The sequence below is a fragment of the Megascapheus bottae genome, chromosome 8, assembly GCF_031878675.1.
Source record: "Megascapheus bottae isolate mThoBot1 chromosome 8, mThoBot2.hap1, whole genome shotgun sequence".
NCBI lineage: Eukaryota > Metazoa > Chordata > Mammalia > Rodentia > Geomyidae > Megascapheus > Megascapheus bottae.
This window is the reverse complement of record NC_143516.1, coordinates 20,014,723-20,033,745: the sequence shown is the minus strand read 5'-3', so window position 1 is coordinate 20,033,745 and position 19,023 is coordinate 20,014,723. Positions and strand designations below refer to the sequence as shown.

General features: G+C 39.9%; 1 protein-coding gene across 2 annotated transcripts; it reads right to left on the bottom strand.

Annotated features, from left to right (window-relative positions):
- Positions 1–1,344: 1,344 nt before the first annotated feature.
- Mtfr2 (mitochondrial fission regulator 2) lies at positions 1,345–12,485 on the bottom strand. Of its 2 annotated transcripts, none has more exons than XM_090337643.1 (8): positions 12,284–12,485; positions 11,732–11,835; positions 10,708–10,812; positions 8,981–9,093; positions 6,539–6,774; positions 5,178–5,514; positions 4,104–4,278; positions 1,345–1,992 (listed from the first exon to the last, which is right to left on the bottom strand). In XM_090337643.1, exons 2-8 carry the CDS (start codon positions 11,792–11,794, stop codon positions 1,981–1,983), a joined length of 1,041 nt encoding a protein of 346 aa, XP_090193769.1. In that variant the 5' UTR covers positions 11,795–11,835; positions 12,284–12,485; the 3' UTR covers positions 1,345–1,980. The 2 variants fall into 2 exon arrangements, with proteins under 2 accessions (XP_090193769.1, XP_090193770.1); XM_090337644.1 differs by lacking the exon at positions 12,284–12,485 and adding an exon at positions 12,012–12,179.
- Between the last annotated feature and the right edge of the window lie 6,538 nt (positions 12,486–19,023).

Genomic DNA, 19,023 nt, shown 5'->3' with positions numbered 1-19,023 from the left:
AATGGAGGTTAGAAAGTCCATCTGCCTAATGTTCAGATCCTAGCTCTGAGGTAAAGAAGGGCTCTCTGCCTGGATCTTCATCTGCCAACTGACGTGAATGAAAGCCTACATCACGCAGGTTTCTGTGTGGACTGAAAGAAGCAACATATGGGAAGCACTAAGAACAGCAGCTGGTACATCACATCACCGAACATACTACAAGGTCAACTAGCCCATAGGCAAGGACAGTATAACAAAATTCAATCCTTCCCCCGCCCTCGTGGGCGACTAGTACATGACCACATCGAGGTGGTATAAGTAATTGGCAATGGAGTGGAGCTGATTATACAAATCATAGAACATTACATTGGACATCATTCCTCAGCACATTCCATTTGGCCTCATCTTACAGTGGAGGAGTTTGAGGCCCAGAGAAGTGATAACTCACTTCTCCAACTACAGTTCTAGGATATTAAAACTGCTTACTGCTTTGAGACTTCGTAAACACAGGTAAGATCCTTAGAGACATATACTTTCCTACACCATCCTAAGTCTCAGTTTCATGAATGCAATCATTTTCAAGAAAAAAAAAAAAGACGAGCCTAGTAAAAGGGCCATGAAAATGGAATGTTAGGTAATAGCATTTACCCAAGCTAAGTGCATGGGAAAGCAGGTTTGGTGTATGAGGCAACTTCTTAGGTCTAATTCTGTGGGCACTGTCTGGATCTGTGTCCTGTGGGGGAGACTGTGATGATAATCCAGCTCAAGCCTGGAAACCATGAACCAATTCAGCTTTACTTAAAGTCATTCCCCTACCCCAAAGTCTAGTCATATGAACTTGTAAAGGCCCCACAGCATCACCCAAGCAATAGAAAACAAAAGACACTAGAGGGCACTGTAGAATCTACTGACAGCCTTGTTAAAACAACACCATGGCCCAACTGCTAGGTCACCTAAACCTATTTCCTTCCCACTCCTTATGCTTATTCTGAGAACACACCCACAGACAACTGCATGCTCCTCTCAACTTATTCTGCTCCCCTGACCCAACCACATCTGATACGAAAGAAAATCTCACCCTTCACTTCCCTGACTGGTCTGGTAAGTTTAGTGTATTTATCTCCACTATGAGAGTATGTACTTAATCTTAATACTTAGCAAAGACTATTGAAAATACTTTCTCAGTGAGTGCCAGTGGTTTCTATGTATGTAGATTTCTGGGACAGGTGTAGATGTGGGTGAACAAGAACAAAATTACTATTGTAAACTATGTATTTCATCTGTACTACCTGAAAAACTACTTACAGAATGTCCTAATAGAGAAAGCTCAGACTTTATGCAACAGTCAGAAAGCAAGCCTTTGAATTGCTACAAAGCACTCAAATGACACATTTATTGTAAGCTTTAGTTACAAAGGAACAGAGTATAAACATAGTAAGGATCGCAGGAAACAAAGGTCAGCAATACATACTTATATAGCAAGTGTGGGCAAAACTTAACCAGGAAGATTCTACTTCTATTTTGTAGCACTTAATGGTCAAAATGTATTTCTAAGAATTATATCAGGAAGTTCAAACCTATATGATTAAAGTGAATACTATCTTAATAGAAAAAAAAAAACTATAATTGCATCTTCTTTGACAAACTCCAGGTTGCTGGAAGTCAAGAAAAGCAAATCACTGACAACTTTTAAAAGATTCAGAGGCACTTAAATTACGAAGTCACAGTTGGTTTAAAACACTGAGGTATATATACTATCAATAATACTAGTATGCAAAAAAAAAAATCCATAGATCTCGCTCTCCTCAGCAGCCAGTTAACTCTGGATCTTCCTTCCCAACTCCAGAAACACATATTACCAAAGAGTTTCCTCAGGCCTCAGAACTCTCACCATCAGAGGACATGAAAGGCAGCAGAAGACAAGTGGCACATTTCTCCACCTCTCCTCCAAGGGTTGATAGCTTGGCTCCAGCTCTTGTGTTCTTCTACTCTTCCTTTAGATCACTGTCCAAACTGAAAAAAAAAAGCAAACAAAGAAAGTATTCAAATGTGAAAGAAAATGTTCAGATAAACATGCAGATAAATTTTGAGGTTTCATTCACTCAACAGCATGAAATAATTTGAGAATCAGCCATGGGCAGTCAGAACTGTACTCAGAACTGAGGATACAGAAGTGAATAAAAGCCCAGAATCACATAGTCTATGTACTAGTGAGCTTTGTGATACTGTAGTTAAATACCTAAGGCAATTAACTTATAAGGAGAAAAGGCTTATTTTGGATCATGGTTCTGAGGGCTCCCATCCAACATTAACAGCCTCATGGATATGAGTCTCTGCTAAGAAGAACATGTGATAGCAGGAAGGCATGAGAAAGCAAAACTCAGGAAACAAAGACATGAGGATACCACAATTCCCTCCAAGGCCCTCCCACAATACCTGACCACTCTGTGGACCTCTGGGGGCCACTACCCAGTTACAGCAAGGTGAGATGCCAGGGGACTACACTTTCAGTCCCTGGTTCCAACCTAAACTAGGTGCTAGAAATATGTAAGAATATATGATTCGCCCCCAGAGACGTAGTGGCTTAAGTCTGTAATCCTAGCTACTTACAAGGTTGAGATCTGAGAACCATGGTTAGGAGCCAGGGAAGAAAAATCCATGATTCTTATCTCCAAAAATCAATTCAGAAAAAAAGCTGAAGTGTTGCTGTGGCCCAAGTGGTAGAGTGCTAGTCTTGAGCAAAAAGGGCTCAGGGACAGTGCTCAGGTACTGAATTCAAGCCTCAGGACTTGCAAAAAAAAGAAGAAGGAAAAGGAGGAGGAGGAAGAAGAGGGGAAGTGGGGAGGAGGAAGAAGAGGAGGGGGAAGAGGAGGGGGGAGGAGGAGGGGGAAGGGGGAAGAGGAGATTCTCCTTTTAAAATACTCAAGACTGGAAAGGAAGCAGCAAGAGATAATTAACAAACAAATGACAGCACCTGATACCTGAGAACATTTCACAGATCCACTACTAAGAAACAGTGTGCTCCACCCAAATTAACACCTTAGATAACTGAGATCTATGCTGATAGCATATTGGTCACATACAACTTACCACATCCTTATGTACATTGTAAATCATCTTTAGAATACTTAACTACTTATTCTACCAAATACAATGTTTGGTAAATAGCTGTCTCTATAGAGTTGTCAAACTGTACAGTTTAAAGAACAATGACAAGAAATGCCCAGCCTTTTTTCTCCCAGTATTTTTACCCAGGGTTGGCTCAAACCAATAGAGGACCAATCTTTACCTTGCAAACTATGAAGCACTTTATAACTGTTCAAATTAAATATCTATTTTGGACACATTTATATTTTCATTGGTATTCATTGCATAATGAACTACATACTTTGTACATTCTTTCGTTAAAAGAATAGCATTTTCTGCCTGAACATGTTAAACATCAACTACAGTCTACACATACACACACATGTAACCGGAGACTGTACTGGCTAAACCGTGAGTTAGACAATTCCCCATTTCTCCCTCCCCACATCACTCAGTGCTCTTCACTTGACTACACAAATTCCCTTCTCCATATACCTTGTTTTCTCAAGGCTATTTTTAGGTATGAATACACAATAATGTCAATACATAATACATAATATACCTCATATACATAATAACCTCATCCAAACCCCACATGTGAGCACTCTATCCCCTGAGATATATTTCCTTTTAAATACTCAGTAAGTGCTGACTCTTTTTGCTCTATTTTTAAGGCAAAGTTAACATTCTTTTCAACTAAATAATACAAAGTCTTTCAATCAAACAGTAAAAAGTACTGGGCATATATATTTTCATGCAATCTACTGCACATCTCTTCCTTGGTGCTCGCATAGTTTAAACCCTGGTGCATACGATTGACAGCAGAAGCCACTCCAAGCTGGTCAATGACAAGCTACTATAAATGGGTAGTTGTATTTTTCAAATCCAGTACTTTATAAGCTAACTGGGAAAACAAGCATGTAAACGTAACAAGAATGGGATTATTAACAGCCAAAAAGCTAGCATGTAAACATTCTACCATAAAGATCACAGCTTGAGAAAAACATTAAAGTTAATGCTGGGTTGTTGGAGCTTACCCTTGAAGTTTCTGGACTAGAAAATGGAGAAGGTTCCCAAGATCTATCTCCTTTCTCAAAGGAATCATCTTGCTGAAACGCAAACTTCTGTTTCAGAGCATGTGATATTAAAGATACTGGATCCCACTGGGAACACCGTCTTTGCTTCTTATGAATGGGCCTACCACCTGGTGACCTGGTTTTTAAAAACATTGACTAATTTAAAACTTTGATACAATTTTAGCTTCATGTTGACAATCACAGTAGGAAGATAGGCATCATAATTATAACTTAATTAGTTTTCAAGAGATTGGTGTCATAAAATAAGAACTCTGGAGGAAAGTAAAGTAAGAATCAGAAAAACTAAGAATCCATGTGTTAGGACTGTACCACAACCTTCCTGCAGTCTGACATTCTTTACTATCACTGTCCTGAAAAGCCTAACTTTATTTTATTTATTTATTTATTTTCTAGTCCTAGGGATCGAACTCGGGGACTGGGCACTGTTCTTGGACACGTTTTGCTCAAGGCTACTGCTCTGGCACTTTGAGCCACAGTGCCACTTCTGACTTTTTCTGTATATGTAGTACCAAGGAATCAAACCCAGGGCTTTGTGCATGCGAGCTGAGCACTCTACCACTAGGCTATGCTTCTGGCCCCAAAAAGCTTAACTTTATTGTAATTTTCCAGAAGGAGGGAAAGTTTAAACATTCAAGAAGTTTTTCCAATTGAAAATGTCTGGGCTAACCACTCGTGGTTATTCATGCAGTCTTCACCAAATATCTACCATTTCAGCATGCTACTCAAAAGAGCATGCAATTTAAAACTGATGATTTATTTCTGGAATTTTCCATTTAATATTTTCAGATCATGATTGACCATTGGTGACTGAAACTATGGAAAGGAAGCAGTAGATAAGAGAGACCTACTATATTCCTAATCTGCACACAGCAGAAGTATAAGGCCACAGAAGAAATAGTCAAGAAGTGATGAGGAATAAGAACTGGGACATGCATATGAGTTTCCACCAACATGATTTGCTTAAAAGCACTGTTGACAGCATTTCAGTACATTTCCCTAATTATAACAACATACCGTTCAACAGCACGAAGCTTCACTTTATCCATGTCCTTTAGAACATCCAGCATGTTTGGAACATCAGCGTTTCTCTGGCTTGGGGGTTGATTATAAATGCTCTTCCTCACACTTGAGTGCTGTCTTTTCATTTCAGTTACTGGAATATCTGAATCGCCAACACTGGTGGATGTGGGTGGGGTTGGGGGGATCCATGGAGGCTGGAGGGAAGGGCAGTGAGGAGGAAGTGGTGGTGGAGAAGGAGGGATCACTGGTCTTGGAAAGAGGCCTAGTTCTGCTTTCAGCTGAGCTGATGATGGCGTCCTTCCTACGCCACTGTCATTCAAGTCATAGGAACCTAAAACCAAGGCAGCAGTGTACTCAAGAACCATGCCAACATTCCCACACAAAATACACAAATAACTTATAGGAATCAAAACAGGAACCCTTTGTAAGAGTCCAGCAAAACAGTACATTCATTTTTAATCTAATTAGGGATTATCAGCATGCATTTTAAAGAGAAAGCAAAGTGGTTTCACAAGAGTTCGTACATAAACTGAGCTCCATTTTCCATTTTAAAAAGCTAAAACATGATCAATAACTTGTGGTTAGGAACACTAAACTGACACATCCTCTCCATCACAATACAGGAGAAACTAGCATCTATTTCTTTAGGCATGAGCCTGAGAGAAATACACATAACATTTAACTTGTTTCACCAACAGATTTACTCCTAACAAGAGTGTAAGCATACTTGCTGAAAACTGTGTACTTACATATCATTACAGTTCTTTTTTGTATCTAAATTACTTGTTTCTATAAAAATCATGTTACAAACATGTACTATATACACATACCATACAAAGTATCTGTGTATATATTATGTATGTGCATAAATACATATACATCAATGTATACATATATGCCCATATGTTTTAAACAATCATATTTACACACAGAACTTTTAGAACCCATTCCCTTGGGGAGAGTTCTTGATATCCATGCTGCCTTAAAGTTCATGTGTAAACCAAGTGATGGCTCTGAACTTTCAGAAAAGGATCATCTAGAAAGTATTATCCACTTCAACTCCACAAAAATATAGCAACAAACCCCCAACTTGTTCTGGTCTTCTAGTCTTTAAGTTCAAATTCTTTTCCTTACTTTTCACTTCTTTTCTGAAGAAATAGAAAGGCTTACTTTGAAGACATGTTACACTAAAGCTTTCCCCTCTGAATTTATTCCAAATAAATCTCAGATATGGTGCTATATGCCTAACTTCTTTCTGCCATACATTTAATTTCCAGCTAGAGTTGCTATTCTGAACTACACTCAAATTCCAAAGAAATATTATATAGCTGAGACACAAATCCAGTGTTAATTACCAGAATTTCTAGCACTATTCAGTTCCTTCATGGCCACAATTGCAGCAATCTGAGAGCGAAGAAAAGTTAGCTCATGTTCGAGGGCAGCCAGTTTTTCAACTGCAGCCTTGCTTACAGGTCCATCATTTTCCACTTGCATGTTCTGCCCTGCAGCAGGCGACAGGGAAGCCCAGGCCGGTTGCAAAGAAGGAAAAAATTCAAATTTTTCCCTGCCTTCATTTTTCCATATGCTTTTTCTGTAAGTATAAAGAAAAAACAGAAGAGATTTTCAAAGGGAAATTTTCAAACCATAAAAAGGAAGGAATGGAGGGAGAAGGAGGGAGGGAAAGAGAGAGGGGGAGAGAGAGGAAGAAAGGAAGGCAGGAGGGAAGGAAGGCAGGCAGGCAGGCCGGGAGTGTAGAGCTTGGCCTAGTGATAGAGTGCTTACCTAACAAGCATGAAGCCCTAGGTTCGATTCTTTAGTACCACATACACAGAAAAAACTGGAAGTAATGCTGTGGCTCAAGTTGTAGAGCACTAGCCCTGAGAAAGCTCAAGGAGAGTGCGTAGTTAAGTTCAAGCTCCAGTACTCGCAAAAAAGCAAGAAAGCGAGAGAGAGAGAATCAAAAAAAAAAAAAAAAAGCAAAAGACAACAAAGTAGGGGTAGGGAGTACAGCTCAGTGGTACACTACTTACCTAGAATGTGCAAAGGTTTGTCTCTAGTTACATACACACACACACAAAGCCAAGTGTGGTGATACACACCTGTATCCTAGCTATTTGAGAGGCAGACACAAGAGGATCACAAATTTAAGGCCAGCCTAGAGAAAGGTAGGGAGACCCTGTATCAAAATTAAATATTTATTTATTTATATGACTGGATTCTATGGCTCATATTTATAACCCCAACTATGTACGAGGCTGCTGAGATCAGGATTGCAATTCAAGGCCAGTCTAGTCAGAACCTTAGCAAGATTCCATTTCTAAAAATAAAGAGAAACCAGGTACTGGTTGCTTACATTCAAGAGGCCAAAATCTGAGGATCGTGGTTTGAAGTTAGCCTGGACAGGAAAGTGAGACTCCACTAAATTACAAAAAAGAAAAAAAAGCCAGAAGTCAAGTGATAGGGTACCAGCCTTGACAAAAAAAAGCTCAGGAGTAGCACCCAGGCCCTATGTTTAAATTGTACCCCATATTTAAAAAAACAAAACAAAACAAAAGAACATCTTGATTTATGCCTATAAACTCAACTATGATAGAAGCATATGTAGGAGAATCATAGTCTAAGTCCAGCCCAAGAAAAAAGCCAGTACCAATGGCTCATACCTATAATCCTAGCTCTCCAGGAGGCTGAAATCTGAGGATCGCAGCTCAAAGCCAATCAGGGTACTGACATCTATGAGACTCTTATCTCCAATTAACTACCAGAAGTGGTGCTGTGGCTCAAGTGGTAGGACAGTAGCCTTGAACTGAAGAGCTCAGGGACAGCACCCAGGTCCTGAATTCAAGCCCCATAAATGACAAAAAAAAAAAGTTTGAAGCTAGACACGGTGGTTCACAACTGTAATCTTAGCTACTCAGGAGGCTGAGATCTGAGGATCATAGTTCAAAGTCAGCCCCCAAACTAAAGACCTTGAGACTCTTACCTCTAATTAACCACAAGAAAACTGGAAGTGGCACCTTGGCTCAAGGGGCATCCAGGCCAGGCCCAGAGTTCAAGCCCCACAATCAACAAAAAAAAAAAAAACAAAGATGTTTGAATGAGTTCCATGGATATGGAACTCAGATACATAATCTATATGGAACCCATGTATGCAGAGGGTAGAAAGATTTCGTAACATCAGACTAGTACACAACAGTAAGTCCCATATAAAAGAAATCTACATAAAAAGAAATCTAACATTTATTTTTATAGAACTAAAAATATTTTGTTTCTAATATAGAAAAAAATGAGTATCCATCATAATTACAAAACTTTTTAAGTCATTTTATCCTAGATCTGATGCCAGATTAAGTACATTAAGAAAAATTGGGCAGGATACCAGTAGCTCAGGCCTATAATCCTTCCTACAATCCTGTAATTCCTGACAAGGCTATGCAAAAAAAAAAAGAAAAAAAAAACCTCACAAGGTCATTTTTCAGGCATGACAGTTCATGCCTATTGTTCTATTGCAGGAAGCATAAATAGGATAGAATTAGAATCCAGGATGGCCCAGGCAAAAAGCAAGACCCTAGCTCAAACAAAATCACAGAAAAAGGACTGGAGGTGTGATTCAAGACTACAGATACAAAGTCCTGCGTCCAAATCCCTCTCCTTCCCCCTCAAAAAAGTCTAAAAATGGAAGATATTAGTAGGATTTAGCAAAGACAGAGGAAAAAAAGTTGAGCATAGCAAATGTCAGCACATACAAGAATTCAGGTTATAGCCATATTCTACTTCCCAGGAAAAGCATATGAAATTACCGATATCTGAGGCGATCAGCTTCTTCATCATTTGCCACACACAAAATGTCAGCAAAAGATGGAACCACAGATCCACAATTATTAGATTCCACAGAGTTCAAGTGTGGGATCAACTAAAAAAAAAAAAATGGGAAAAAACAAGAGCTTTGAAAGACATTAATGCATTAACAATCCAAAAGAAAACCAGTGAAGCAGGAAGGGGGAGGTGAATATTCATTAAAAAAACATGCAATCTGTTCACAAGAAAAACTATTGCAAGGAATGGAAAGGAATCTTAAATGATAGTCTTCCCCAGTTAATAAAATAGTAAAATATACTATGTGTATATAGTATATAGATTCTATTACATATATACATATATATATATATAATGTATACAGCACATAGATAGTACACATGCAGAATATAGAAAGAGATGAATATCTATCTTGATTCTAATAGTTTTTTGTTTTTTTTCCAGTCCCAGGGACTCAGATCCTGGGCACTGTCCTTGGACACTTTTTGCTCAAGGCTAGCGCTCTCCCACTTGAGCCATAGCATCACTTCCAACTTTTTCCTATGTATGTGAGTCCAAAGAATCCAACCCCGGGTTTCAAAAATGCTAGGTGAGCACACTACCAGTAGCCTACACTCCTGGCCTCTAATACTTTTTTTAATTTATTTTTTATTTACACTTATTTATCTATTTCTATATTTATTTATTTACTTACTTTATTTTTTGCCAGTCCCGGAGCTTGAACTCAGGGTTTGAACACTGTCGTTGGGCTTTCTCAAGGCTACAGCTCTGTCACTTGAGCCACTTGGCTTTTTCTATGTATGTGGTACCCAGACTCAAGCCCAGTTCTTCATGCATGCCAGGCAAGCATTCTAACACTAGACCACACTCTTGGTGCCAGCTAATGCTTTTTAATAATCATTCTCTCCTAGATCTGATGTCCGATTAAGTACACTAAGAGAAATATAGTGTGTGTGTGTGTGTATATATATATATAGTACATACATATGTATCAGTAGTGTATATACAGAACATATAGATAGTCAATAAAAATAAAATAAAATTTCAGGAGTTCTTTGAACCTATTCATGTTTAAATGCAATGATTTCAGGAAACAAAAATATTCATGGTAGGTGTTGGAAACTGTGGCTCATGTTTGTATTCCTAGCTCCTCAAGAAGCTGAGATCTAAGGACAGGTGTTCAAAGCTAGCCTGGGCAAATATACGACACACTTATCTTCAAATAACAACAACAACAACAACAAAAAAAAAAACCTCAGAAGTGGAGGTATATATCAAGTGATAGAGTGCTACGCTTGAGCAAAAAAGCTAAGTGAAAATGAGAAGCTCTGAATTTAAAGCTCAAGATCAGCACACAAAAAATGTAATAGGCCGGGCGCGGTGGCTCATGCTTGTAATCCTAGCTACTCGCGAGGCTGAGATCTGAGATCATGGCTCAAAGCCAGCCTAGATACTGAAAAGTCCGCGAGACCTCTTCAATTAACCACCAGAAAACAGGAAGTGGCACTGTGGCTCAAAGGGTAAGGCTGTTCGTCTTCTTGAGCTGAAGAGCTCGGGGTCAACACCCAGATCCAGAATTAAAGTCCCAGGACCAACAATAAAAAAAAAAAAAATTTAAGCATGAAGTGACTTGTTTCCAGACACAAACCATTAGCTTCCAGCTACTAGTATTTTAGATTTGTCTATAGGGGCCCATCAATGCCTGACTTACCTCAAAATTAGGTCTTTGACAAGGTTCTAAAGGAAGAATTTTCCCAATAATACGAACAATACTCCGAGCTGATCCATAGTATTTATTCTTCCAAATCAGCAAAACCTATTTAAAAATAAAGCTTTAAAATAGACTGATTAAACATGTCTATCTATCCAAGAAAAAAAGGAAATAGAAAAGATGTAATAACATTTATTTTCTAGAAAGAAAATATAGCATGGCATGCTCTTAAAATATCTTCTAAAATCTATCCTAAAAATACGGAAGTGAAGAAAACTTATTTCTTTTAAATGGGGAAGCAAACAGCAAGGGAAAGATGAGAAGAGAGGACGAATGCATCAAAATTTTGTTCTCTATTTCCTATACTTTGCTAATACTTTGGATAACTTTCTTCAGAAAAGTTTATCTCCTCTCCCAGCAACTAAAAATTCCACCTTTGGAATTTCAAACTGGTAATTGTTGAGCATGGTCATACAAGTCTATAATCCCAGCACATAGGAGGTTAAGAAGGAGGATTCCAAGCTTTTTTACTCAAGGCTGTCATAATCCAACTTGAGTCCCACCTCTAATTCTTGCTTTTGCTGATTAACTGAAGATAAGAGTCTCAGAAACTTTCTTACCCAGGCTAGGTTTGAACTGTTAGTGCTCAGCTTCCTGAATAGCTAGGATTACAGGACTACCTAAGTCATCCTCTCAGATTCATTCTAGATTTATGGAGGTTTTAAGTTGCCATCAAATATAACCAAACATCAAACTTGTTCATAAATGACCTAAATTCGAAGTTTTATTTAATTCTGTGGAGGTTGTGTCATATATTTTTCTCCTTTTGTATCTTCTGTTGACATTTAACCTAAGAGGCAAATAGGTCCTGAAAAATCTTATCACCCTTGTTTTCCACTTATCTACTTCTATTGCAAACTCACCTTAGTTCCTCCTAAGTAGAAAAACAATAACAAACAGTTTTGCCTAAAAATACTTACATACAGCCTGTTCTCAAAATAAGACCCAGAACAAAGACATTTACCTGGTCTATGGGAACACCAAAATATGCCAGAATCTCTCTTAAAATACTCAATATGAGAGACATTGATGAGCAAATTCAAGACAACATCATCAGTTTGACGGTACCTTCAGGGGGGAAAAAAAGTCAAATGTTACTCTTGACAAGTAATTAAGTCGTACGAAGTCACCTACAAGAGACCGTTCATTATTCCAGCTCTGGCCATCGTCATTTTGATGGGCGACAGAGAGAAAACGGGGAAGGGGCGATCGTAACTGAAATTTCAACTCCTCTACGGAATTACCTTAACATTTTATGGGGTATTCGAGTCTTTCTACGGGGGGGGCTTCCAGTTGGCTCGAGACGGTGAAGCTGGTCTTGTCCTGACGCTCTGGGCACTAAGGGACCCCTTGAAAGCGGGCAGGGCCTGCCTCGGAGTGAACACCGGCTCTTCCCACTCACGCCCGCGCCCCTCTGCCGGCGGCAGGCCACCTGACCGTCCCAACGAGCACCGGAGGCCCGCCGCGCGGCGGGCTCTCGGCGCCCCTCCTCACACCCGCAGGGTGGCCCGCTCACCTTCCGGAGGCCGAGCCTCAGCAGCGCCGGGGCCGCGGAGCCGAGGGCGTTAGCGACGCGCCTCTGAATCCCCCCGCGAGCGTTGGTGCGGGTCCACGGCACTCGGGTTACAGGACCCCCTGCAGCAGCGATGCGCCCCGCGAAGGCTGCGAGCAGACAGAGAGGCTGAGTGGTGGAGGGCGACGGACAGGGAGGAAGGCTCGGGGGGGCTCCGCTGAAGCCCGTGCTCAGACAGCCAGGTTCTATCGGGTTAGCAACTAAGCAGCGGTTCCTGGTCACTTCCGCGTCCGGGAACATTAAAGTCAAACTCCGCGGGCCCGGCCCTAGCACGACCCCATAGGACCAAGCTGAAGACGGCGGCTTCTGATTGGTCCCTGAATGACGTCAGACTAGTTGTGGCCTTTTTTGTCCTACCCCCTCACGGGGGTCGGGTCTTCCTGCGAGGCAGCCAATAGTGATCAAGAAGTGGATGGTGCGGCACGACTAGCTTTCCGTGGCAGTGACGTACGCGCAGGACCTCGCGTAAAGGTCCTGCTCAGTGCAGTTTTTAGGGAGACTGTGCCAGTATGCTGCGTGGGGACGCGACGGGGCGTGCTCGCCCACGCTGGCCACCGAGCCAAAGCTTTTAATGAACGTCTATTGAATCCCTCCAGGACTAAGGTAAACATTACTCCTAATGACCTTTTAAGTTCGGCAATATTGAAGATTCATTCGTTCGTTCACTAAAGGCTTCTGCTTATCCAGGACACCAGATAAGGGGCTAAGCCAGTCCCTCAGCAAGGAAAGCAGCGATCACAGGTAGACTTTTTGATGAGCATAACTACTCCTTGGTAAAGCAGCAATGTGTTCGAGTGGCCAAATTTGTGCCTATATCCTGACCTACATCTGAGGGAATTTTTAACTTCTCTGAACATTATTCGCTCGACTAATTCTGGGTGTCATATGTCAGGCACCATTCTAAGCTGGGCAGATCCCTGTCCTCCTACAGCTTACATCTAGCACAATTATCAATGGGGCATTCTATATACTATGTAGTACAATACACTATAGTAACTGCTGTCTAATAGGCCCCCAGTCCATTAGTTGAATCCATTAGGAAATGACTTGGAAGTAAATAAATGCAGAACAGTTAATGACTACTTCCCCAGGTATTTGAAGTAGAGAAGGTCAAGTAGCCAGAAAACACTGATCAACAATGTAAAATACAACTAGATTCCTAGATGTAATTAAGCTAAGACAAAAGTTTCTCCAATTCTTTGTCTTCTTTGGTTCTCAGAAGTGAATAAATCACTTTATAATCCAACTTCAAAAAAGCTAATCTTTGTGAAGAGTATTCTTCAAATGGTATCCACAAATATGGTACATTTGGTTTTTGAGACTTAGCTGGCTGTGTGCACTTCACAGCCCTCTTTTATCTTCTGTACACCTTACCTTTTATTCTTTCCGTGGTGTGAGGGGTGTGGGGCTCTGCACCTGGACTTGGTAAGTCAGCACTGATTGCTAGAGAAAACCATCCTATCCATCGGGCAGTTCATATTATTGAAGGCCTCAGACTCATGACTATCAGCTGCTGTTCAGGAAATAACTGGTGGATGATGTTCTTTGCCACAATTCTTCCCACTACTCTGGCATCTTCCATTGTTAATTTTTGAGGAACCATGGAAATACTTGTCAATCAGTTTTATAACAAGTGCTTCCATTAGCACTTGGCTTTGCTACCTCGCTGCCAACATTTTTCAGTCACTAATAATTTTCTTACAGCTAATAATTAGTTTATTCTGGTTTCCCAATAGCAGATATGCATTATTCATACTAGTACACTCATGCCAGGAAGTTTCTCAATGAATGAAACTAGACCAAAAAATAAATAAAAGTTAAAAGTTTATTTTCCCAATTGTCCAGTATAAACCCATTAGCCTGTGACCCCAAGCCAGTGCTGGGTAAACAAACTTCAGTTACTCTATTGTGATAATCTTAATAGGATAGAATATACTATTCTACCAAAAACCAAATAATTGCCTCTCCAGTCTTAACTACAAGTGCCATAAAAGTGTAATATAAATTGGAATGCACATGACCAGAAAACTCGTATTTAAATACACAATTCCAATATATATGTATGCCTTTTTCTCTCTGTACTGCCAACACCATGGCAGCGGAGACAGTGATACAATACAAAAAGATGCTAGTTTTACTTACAATTACTTATACCATTATTCAAACCAAGCTTCTACTGAGCACTGGTGGCTCACACTTGTAATCTTTAGCTACTCAGAAAGCTGAAATCTAGAAAATCTTTTTGAGGCCAGTCAAGAGAAAAAGTCTCAAAGATTCCAACTCCAGAACCAGCAACAACCCACATAGAGGTGAACTCAAGTGGTTAAGTGCCAGGCAAGCAAGCAAGAGCTGAGCATGAAGCACTGAGTTACAACCCTGATACTGGCAAAATAAGTAATTTTTTGTGTGTGTGTGTGGGTTATATGGCTTGAACTCAACCTGAGCTCTTCAGCTCAAGGCTATGGCCTTTCCCCTGGGCCTGGGTTGTCCCTGACCTCCTTAGCTCAAGGCTACCCACCCTACCCTTGAGCAAAGACCTACTTCCAGTTTTCTAGAGGTTAATTGGAGATAAGTCTCAGGTCTTTTTGTGCCCAGGCTGGCTTTGGATATTGATCCTCAGATCTCAGCCTCCTGAGTAGCTAGGATTGCAGGTGTGAGCCACTGCACCCAGCATAAGTAAAATTTTAAATAAAGATTTGATTGAAATGTTTAAGCTACAATGATCTTAAGAAATCTCTTGCTTCTTTCAAGACTGCAAAGCAGACTGTTACAGAAAGCAGTTAAGACATATTACCCAAACATAGTGATTACAATAAATTTCTACTTGTGATGTACAAAAATACCTAAGTTAAATAATTCTAAAGTAAGATTTGAACCCTTCAAAGATGCAGTGTCTGAACCAAAAGACCTGTAGATTTGAATCCTGTGGATTTGATTCCAAGGCCTCAAACATACAAGACAAGGACTTAAAAGGCACACCCAGGGAGCTGGGAGTTTGGCCTAGAGTTAAAAGGAGTGCCTACCTGCCTAGCACACACAAAGACCCAGGTTCGATTCCTCCATACCACATACATAGAAAAGGCTGGAAATGGTGCTGTGGCTCAAGTGGTTGAGCTCTGGCCTTGAGAAAGCCCAACTACAGTGCTCAGGCCCTCAGTTCAAGCCCCAGGACTGGCAAAAAAAAAAAAGAAAGAAAGAAAAGGTAAACCCAGAAGGCTTGTTTCTATTGTTTTTTGTTGTTGTTGTTGATCTAGGCTGGCAAGCCTTCTCCTTCCCCCTCACACAGCAGGATTTACAGGAGTGAGCCACTCTACCCAGATTAATACTGAATAAACATTCTATAACAGAACTGCCCCCAAAGTGAAGGTTAAAAGTGTTGCTTTTCCAGTGCTATTAATTTTAGATACATGACTGATTCTTAGTCTATTTTCTGACAAGAAATTCATATACATATGTTCATAAATAGCAATGCTTTGGTTAACTATGCAGTTAAGAGTTGGTTAAAACCTCAAACTCAGAAATTGTTTTCTTTCCAATTCAACTTCAGACGATCCTTCACCCTTTAGTGATAAACCAAAATAATGTGATACTGTTGGCTAAATAACACAAAACTAATATTCTCCTTAAGAACTTCAATACACCTATAATCCCAGCACTCAGGAAGCTGAGACAAAAGGATTACCATTCTGAGGCAAGCATAGGCTACATAGTAAGCTCAAAACCCAGATACAGATATACATTTTCTTCCTGTCTCAAAAAAGTCACATACACATTTTAGATGGAATCTCAATAAACCAATTACCTGGGAATGAAACAATGTCTTAATCTTGATTTATATCATCCAAACATTTCAAGGAATAAGATCAACATTAAGTAATGAAGGCATTCTTGACAAGCTATCCACTATTTCTGCAGAAAACTTGCATCCAAATTAATTTGACTGTTGTTGTCAGTCATGAGGCCTGGGTGCTGTCCCTGAACCTTTGTGCTCAAAGTTAGCGCTTTACCACTCTAAAGCCACAGACCCACTTCCAGTTTTCTAGTGATTAACTATAGATGTGTCTCACAGACTTTCCTGCCCGAGCTGACTTTGGACTGAATCTTTTAGATCTCAACCTACTGAGTTGGTAGGATTAGATGACACCTATTATAGGGCACTAAAGCCAGCAGGTTAACTGCCTTTAAGCACCTACTTGGCTAATGTTCATATTCATTTAATCTGCTTTCAGTTATACATATTAAAAAAAGGTGATAGGGAATGTTTCTCCCGGTCTGTACATGACTTGAACAATTCTACTCTCTTTAAGTACTAGAAATCAGCTTTGAAGTACTGGACACATAAAATATCCCAACTACTCACATGACTCCATTTTAGACCTCAAATTTCTGGATTTCCAACTTTCGAATATACCAGATAACTTACGACAATCTTTTTCTGGTTAACAAAATCTACACTCTTGCTCAGAACACTTTTATTATGGAAATAAATGAGACTAAGTAAAATTAAGTACCACCCTGGAAACAAAGTGCTAAAAATTCAATTACACTAGGACAGGGAGGGGGCGAATAGGGGTAAGCTAAGAATGCAAACAGCTGTTCAGACAACCAAAAACCATTGAAGCATTTTTAACTTTTAAAATGACACTGTATGGGCCAGGAGTTTGGCCTAGTGGTTAAAGTGCTTGCCTAGCATGCATGAAGACCCAGGTTCGATTCCTCGGTACCACATACAGAGAAAAAAGCCAGAAGTGGTCTGAGGCTCAAGTGGAAGAGCTCTAGCCTTGAGAAAGTCCAAGGACAGTGCTCAGGCCCTGAGCTCAAGCCCAGGACTGGCAAAAAAAAAAAAAAAAACAAAAACAAACAAACAAAAAAAAACAAAACACTGTACATCTGAAAAACCTTCCAGAAATGGAAATATAAAGGATAAAATGAGTCAAAGACAACTACTGAAGCTAAAAAGAAATTGCTGATGAGATGAAGGAAAAAGGCATCACAATATACTGTTGGTGGGAATGTAAACTAAATACAACTATTATGAAAAAGTACAAAGATTTCTCAAAACCCTAAGCATGGCTGCCTTATATCCAGCAACACTACTTTTGAGCATTTATCTAGTTATACCAGTGGCTCACACCTATAATCCCAATTACTCAGGAGGCTAAGAGCTGAAGATAGTGGTTCAAAGCCAGCCCAGACACAACAGTCTGTGAGACTTATCTCCAATTATCCACCAGAACCCCAGAAATGAAGCTGTGGCTCAAGCTCAAGTGTCAGATCGCTAGCTTTGAGCTGAAGAGCTCAGGGACAACACCCAGGCCCAGAATTCAGGCCCCATGATAGACAAAAAGAAAAAGGGGGGTGGGGAGAGACATGCCACATGCCAGACATGGAAGGTGTTTAGGGGTGAGCACAAAAGATCAGGGATATCAACCAGGCTATGAATTCAAGCTCCAGAACCACCACCAAAGAAAAAGATACAAGGAAAGCACCTGCACAACCATGTTCACCACAGCAAAGTTTACAAAAGCCAAGTATCCCACAATGGATTAAAAAAATGAGTATTACATATACAGTAGAAATTTATGGAGCCATCAAGACAGAAGCCAAATATTTTATTTGCAGGGAAGTGGATCAGAAAAACAGTACGAGCCAGAAAGGCACTAGTGACTCACTAGCGGCCTATACAATACTAACTCCTCCGGAAGCTGGGACCTGAGGATTACAATTCAAAACTAGCCCAGGTAGAAAAGTCCAAGAGACTCTCATCTCCAATAAACCAGCAAAAACCCAAAACTAGACGCATGGCTCACATAGCAGAACTCCAGCCTTGAAGAAAAAAAAAGCCAAGCAAGGAATACAAGGCCATGAGTTTAAGCCCCAAGACTGGTACCAGGAAGAAAAAAAATTACTGTATGCCTCCATTTACATGGGCTAACCAGAAAGCTGTAGAAGTATAGTACAGAAGCTGTAGGAGGAGAAAAAACAGCTGATTAATAAAAACAGGTTTCTTTGAAGTGCTGGAAGTATTTCAGAACTATAAGTGGCACATTATGAATGTACTAAATGCTAATGTATTGTTCATTTTAAAATGGGTAAATTTATTTTATGTAAATTTCATTTCAATTAAAACCTTTTAAAACTTCACAAGTGTTTATAGATGTAACATTTGCAATAATCACAAAACTGGAAACAAGACGATTCTTCAGAAGTGAATGGCAGAGCAAGCCACTTTGGGTCTGAACGTTCAACACTATTCAGCAGTAAAATGGAGTGGACTCTTGAAACACACACCAAGCAGATGAATTCCCAGAGAATCGTGTGGACTGAGAAAAGCCAATCCCAGCTTATGCCATGTCTCATTTTCTGTATGTATTGAACTTTCTTGAACCAACACTAGAGACAGAAAGCAGATCAGTAACACTGAAGGTTGAGGTGTTTTAGAGTATGTGATACTTACAGTACTGAAAATGTACTTCACTTTACCAAGTATCAATTCACCACTGGGTGAAGTACAAGGGACATTCTGAAGTAACTTTCAATCACAATCTCAACTTTCAATTTATGATCTCAAAATAAAAAGATTAAAGTTAAAAAAATTATCAATTTGTCTTAGCACACAAAACTCTGTGAAAATGTTTCAACTTGAAAGGGAGGCACATTTTATGTTTCAAAATAATTTGTCA

Excerpts from the sequence above, each read along its gene's own strand:
- Mtfr2 (XM_090337643.1), bottom strand. The coding sequence starts at position 11,794 with ATGTCTCTCATATTGAGTATTTTAAGAGAGATTCTGGCATATTTTGGT. Across the intron at positions 9,094-10,707 it reads GTCAAAGACCTAATTTTGAG|TTGATCCCACACTTGAACTC; the intron begins GTAAGTCAGGCA and ends TTTTTTTTTTAG. Across the intron at positions 4,279-5,177 it reads AAGCTTCGTGCTGTTGAACG|GTCACCAGGTGGTAGGCCCA; the intron begins GTATGTTGTTAT and ends TTTAAAAACCAG.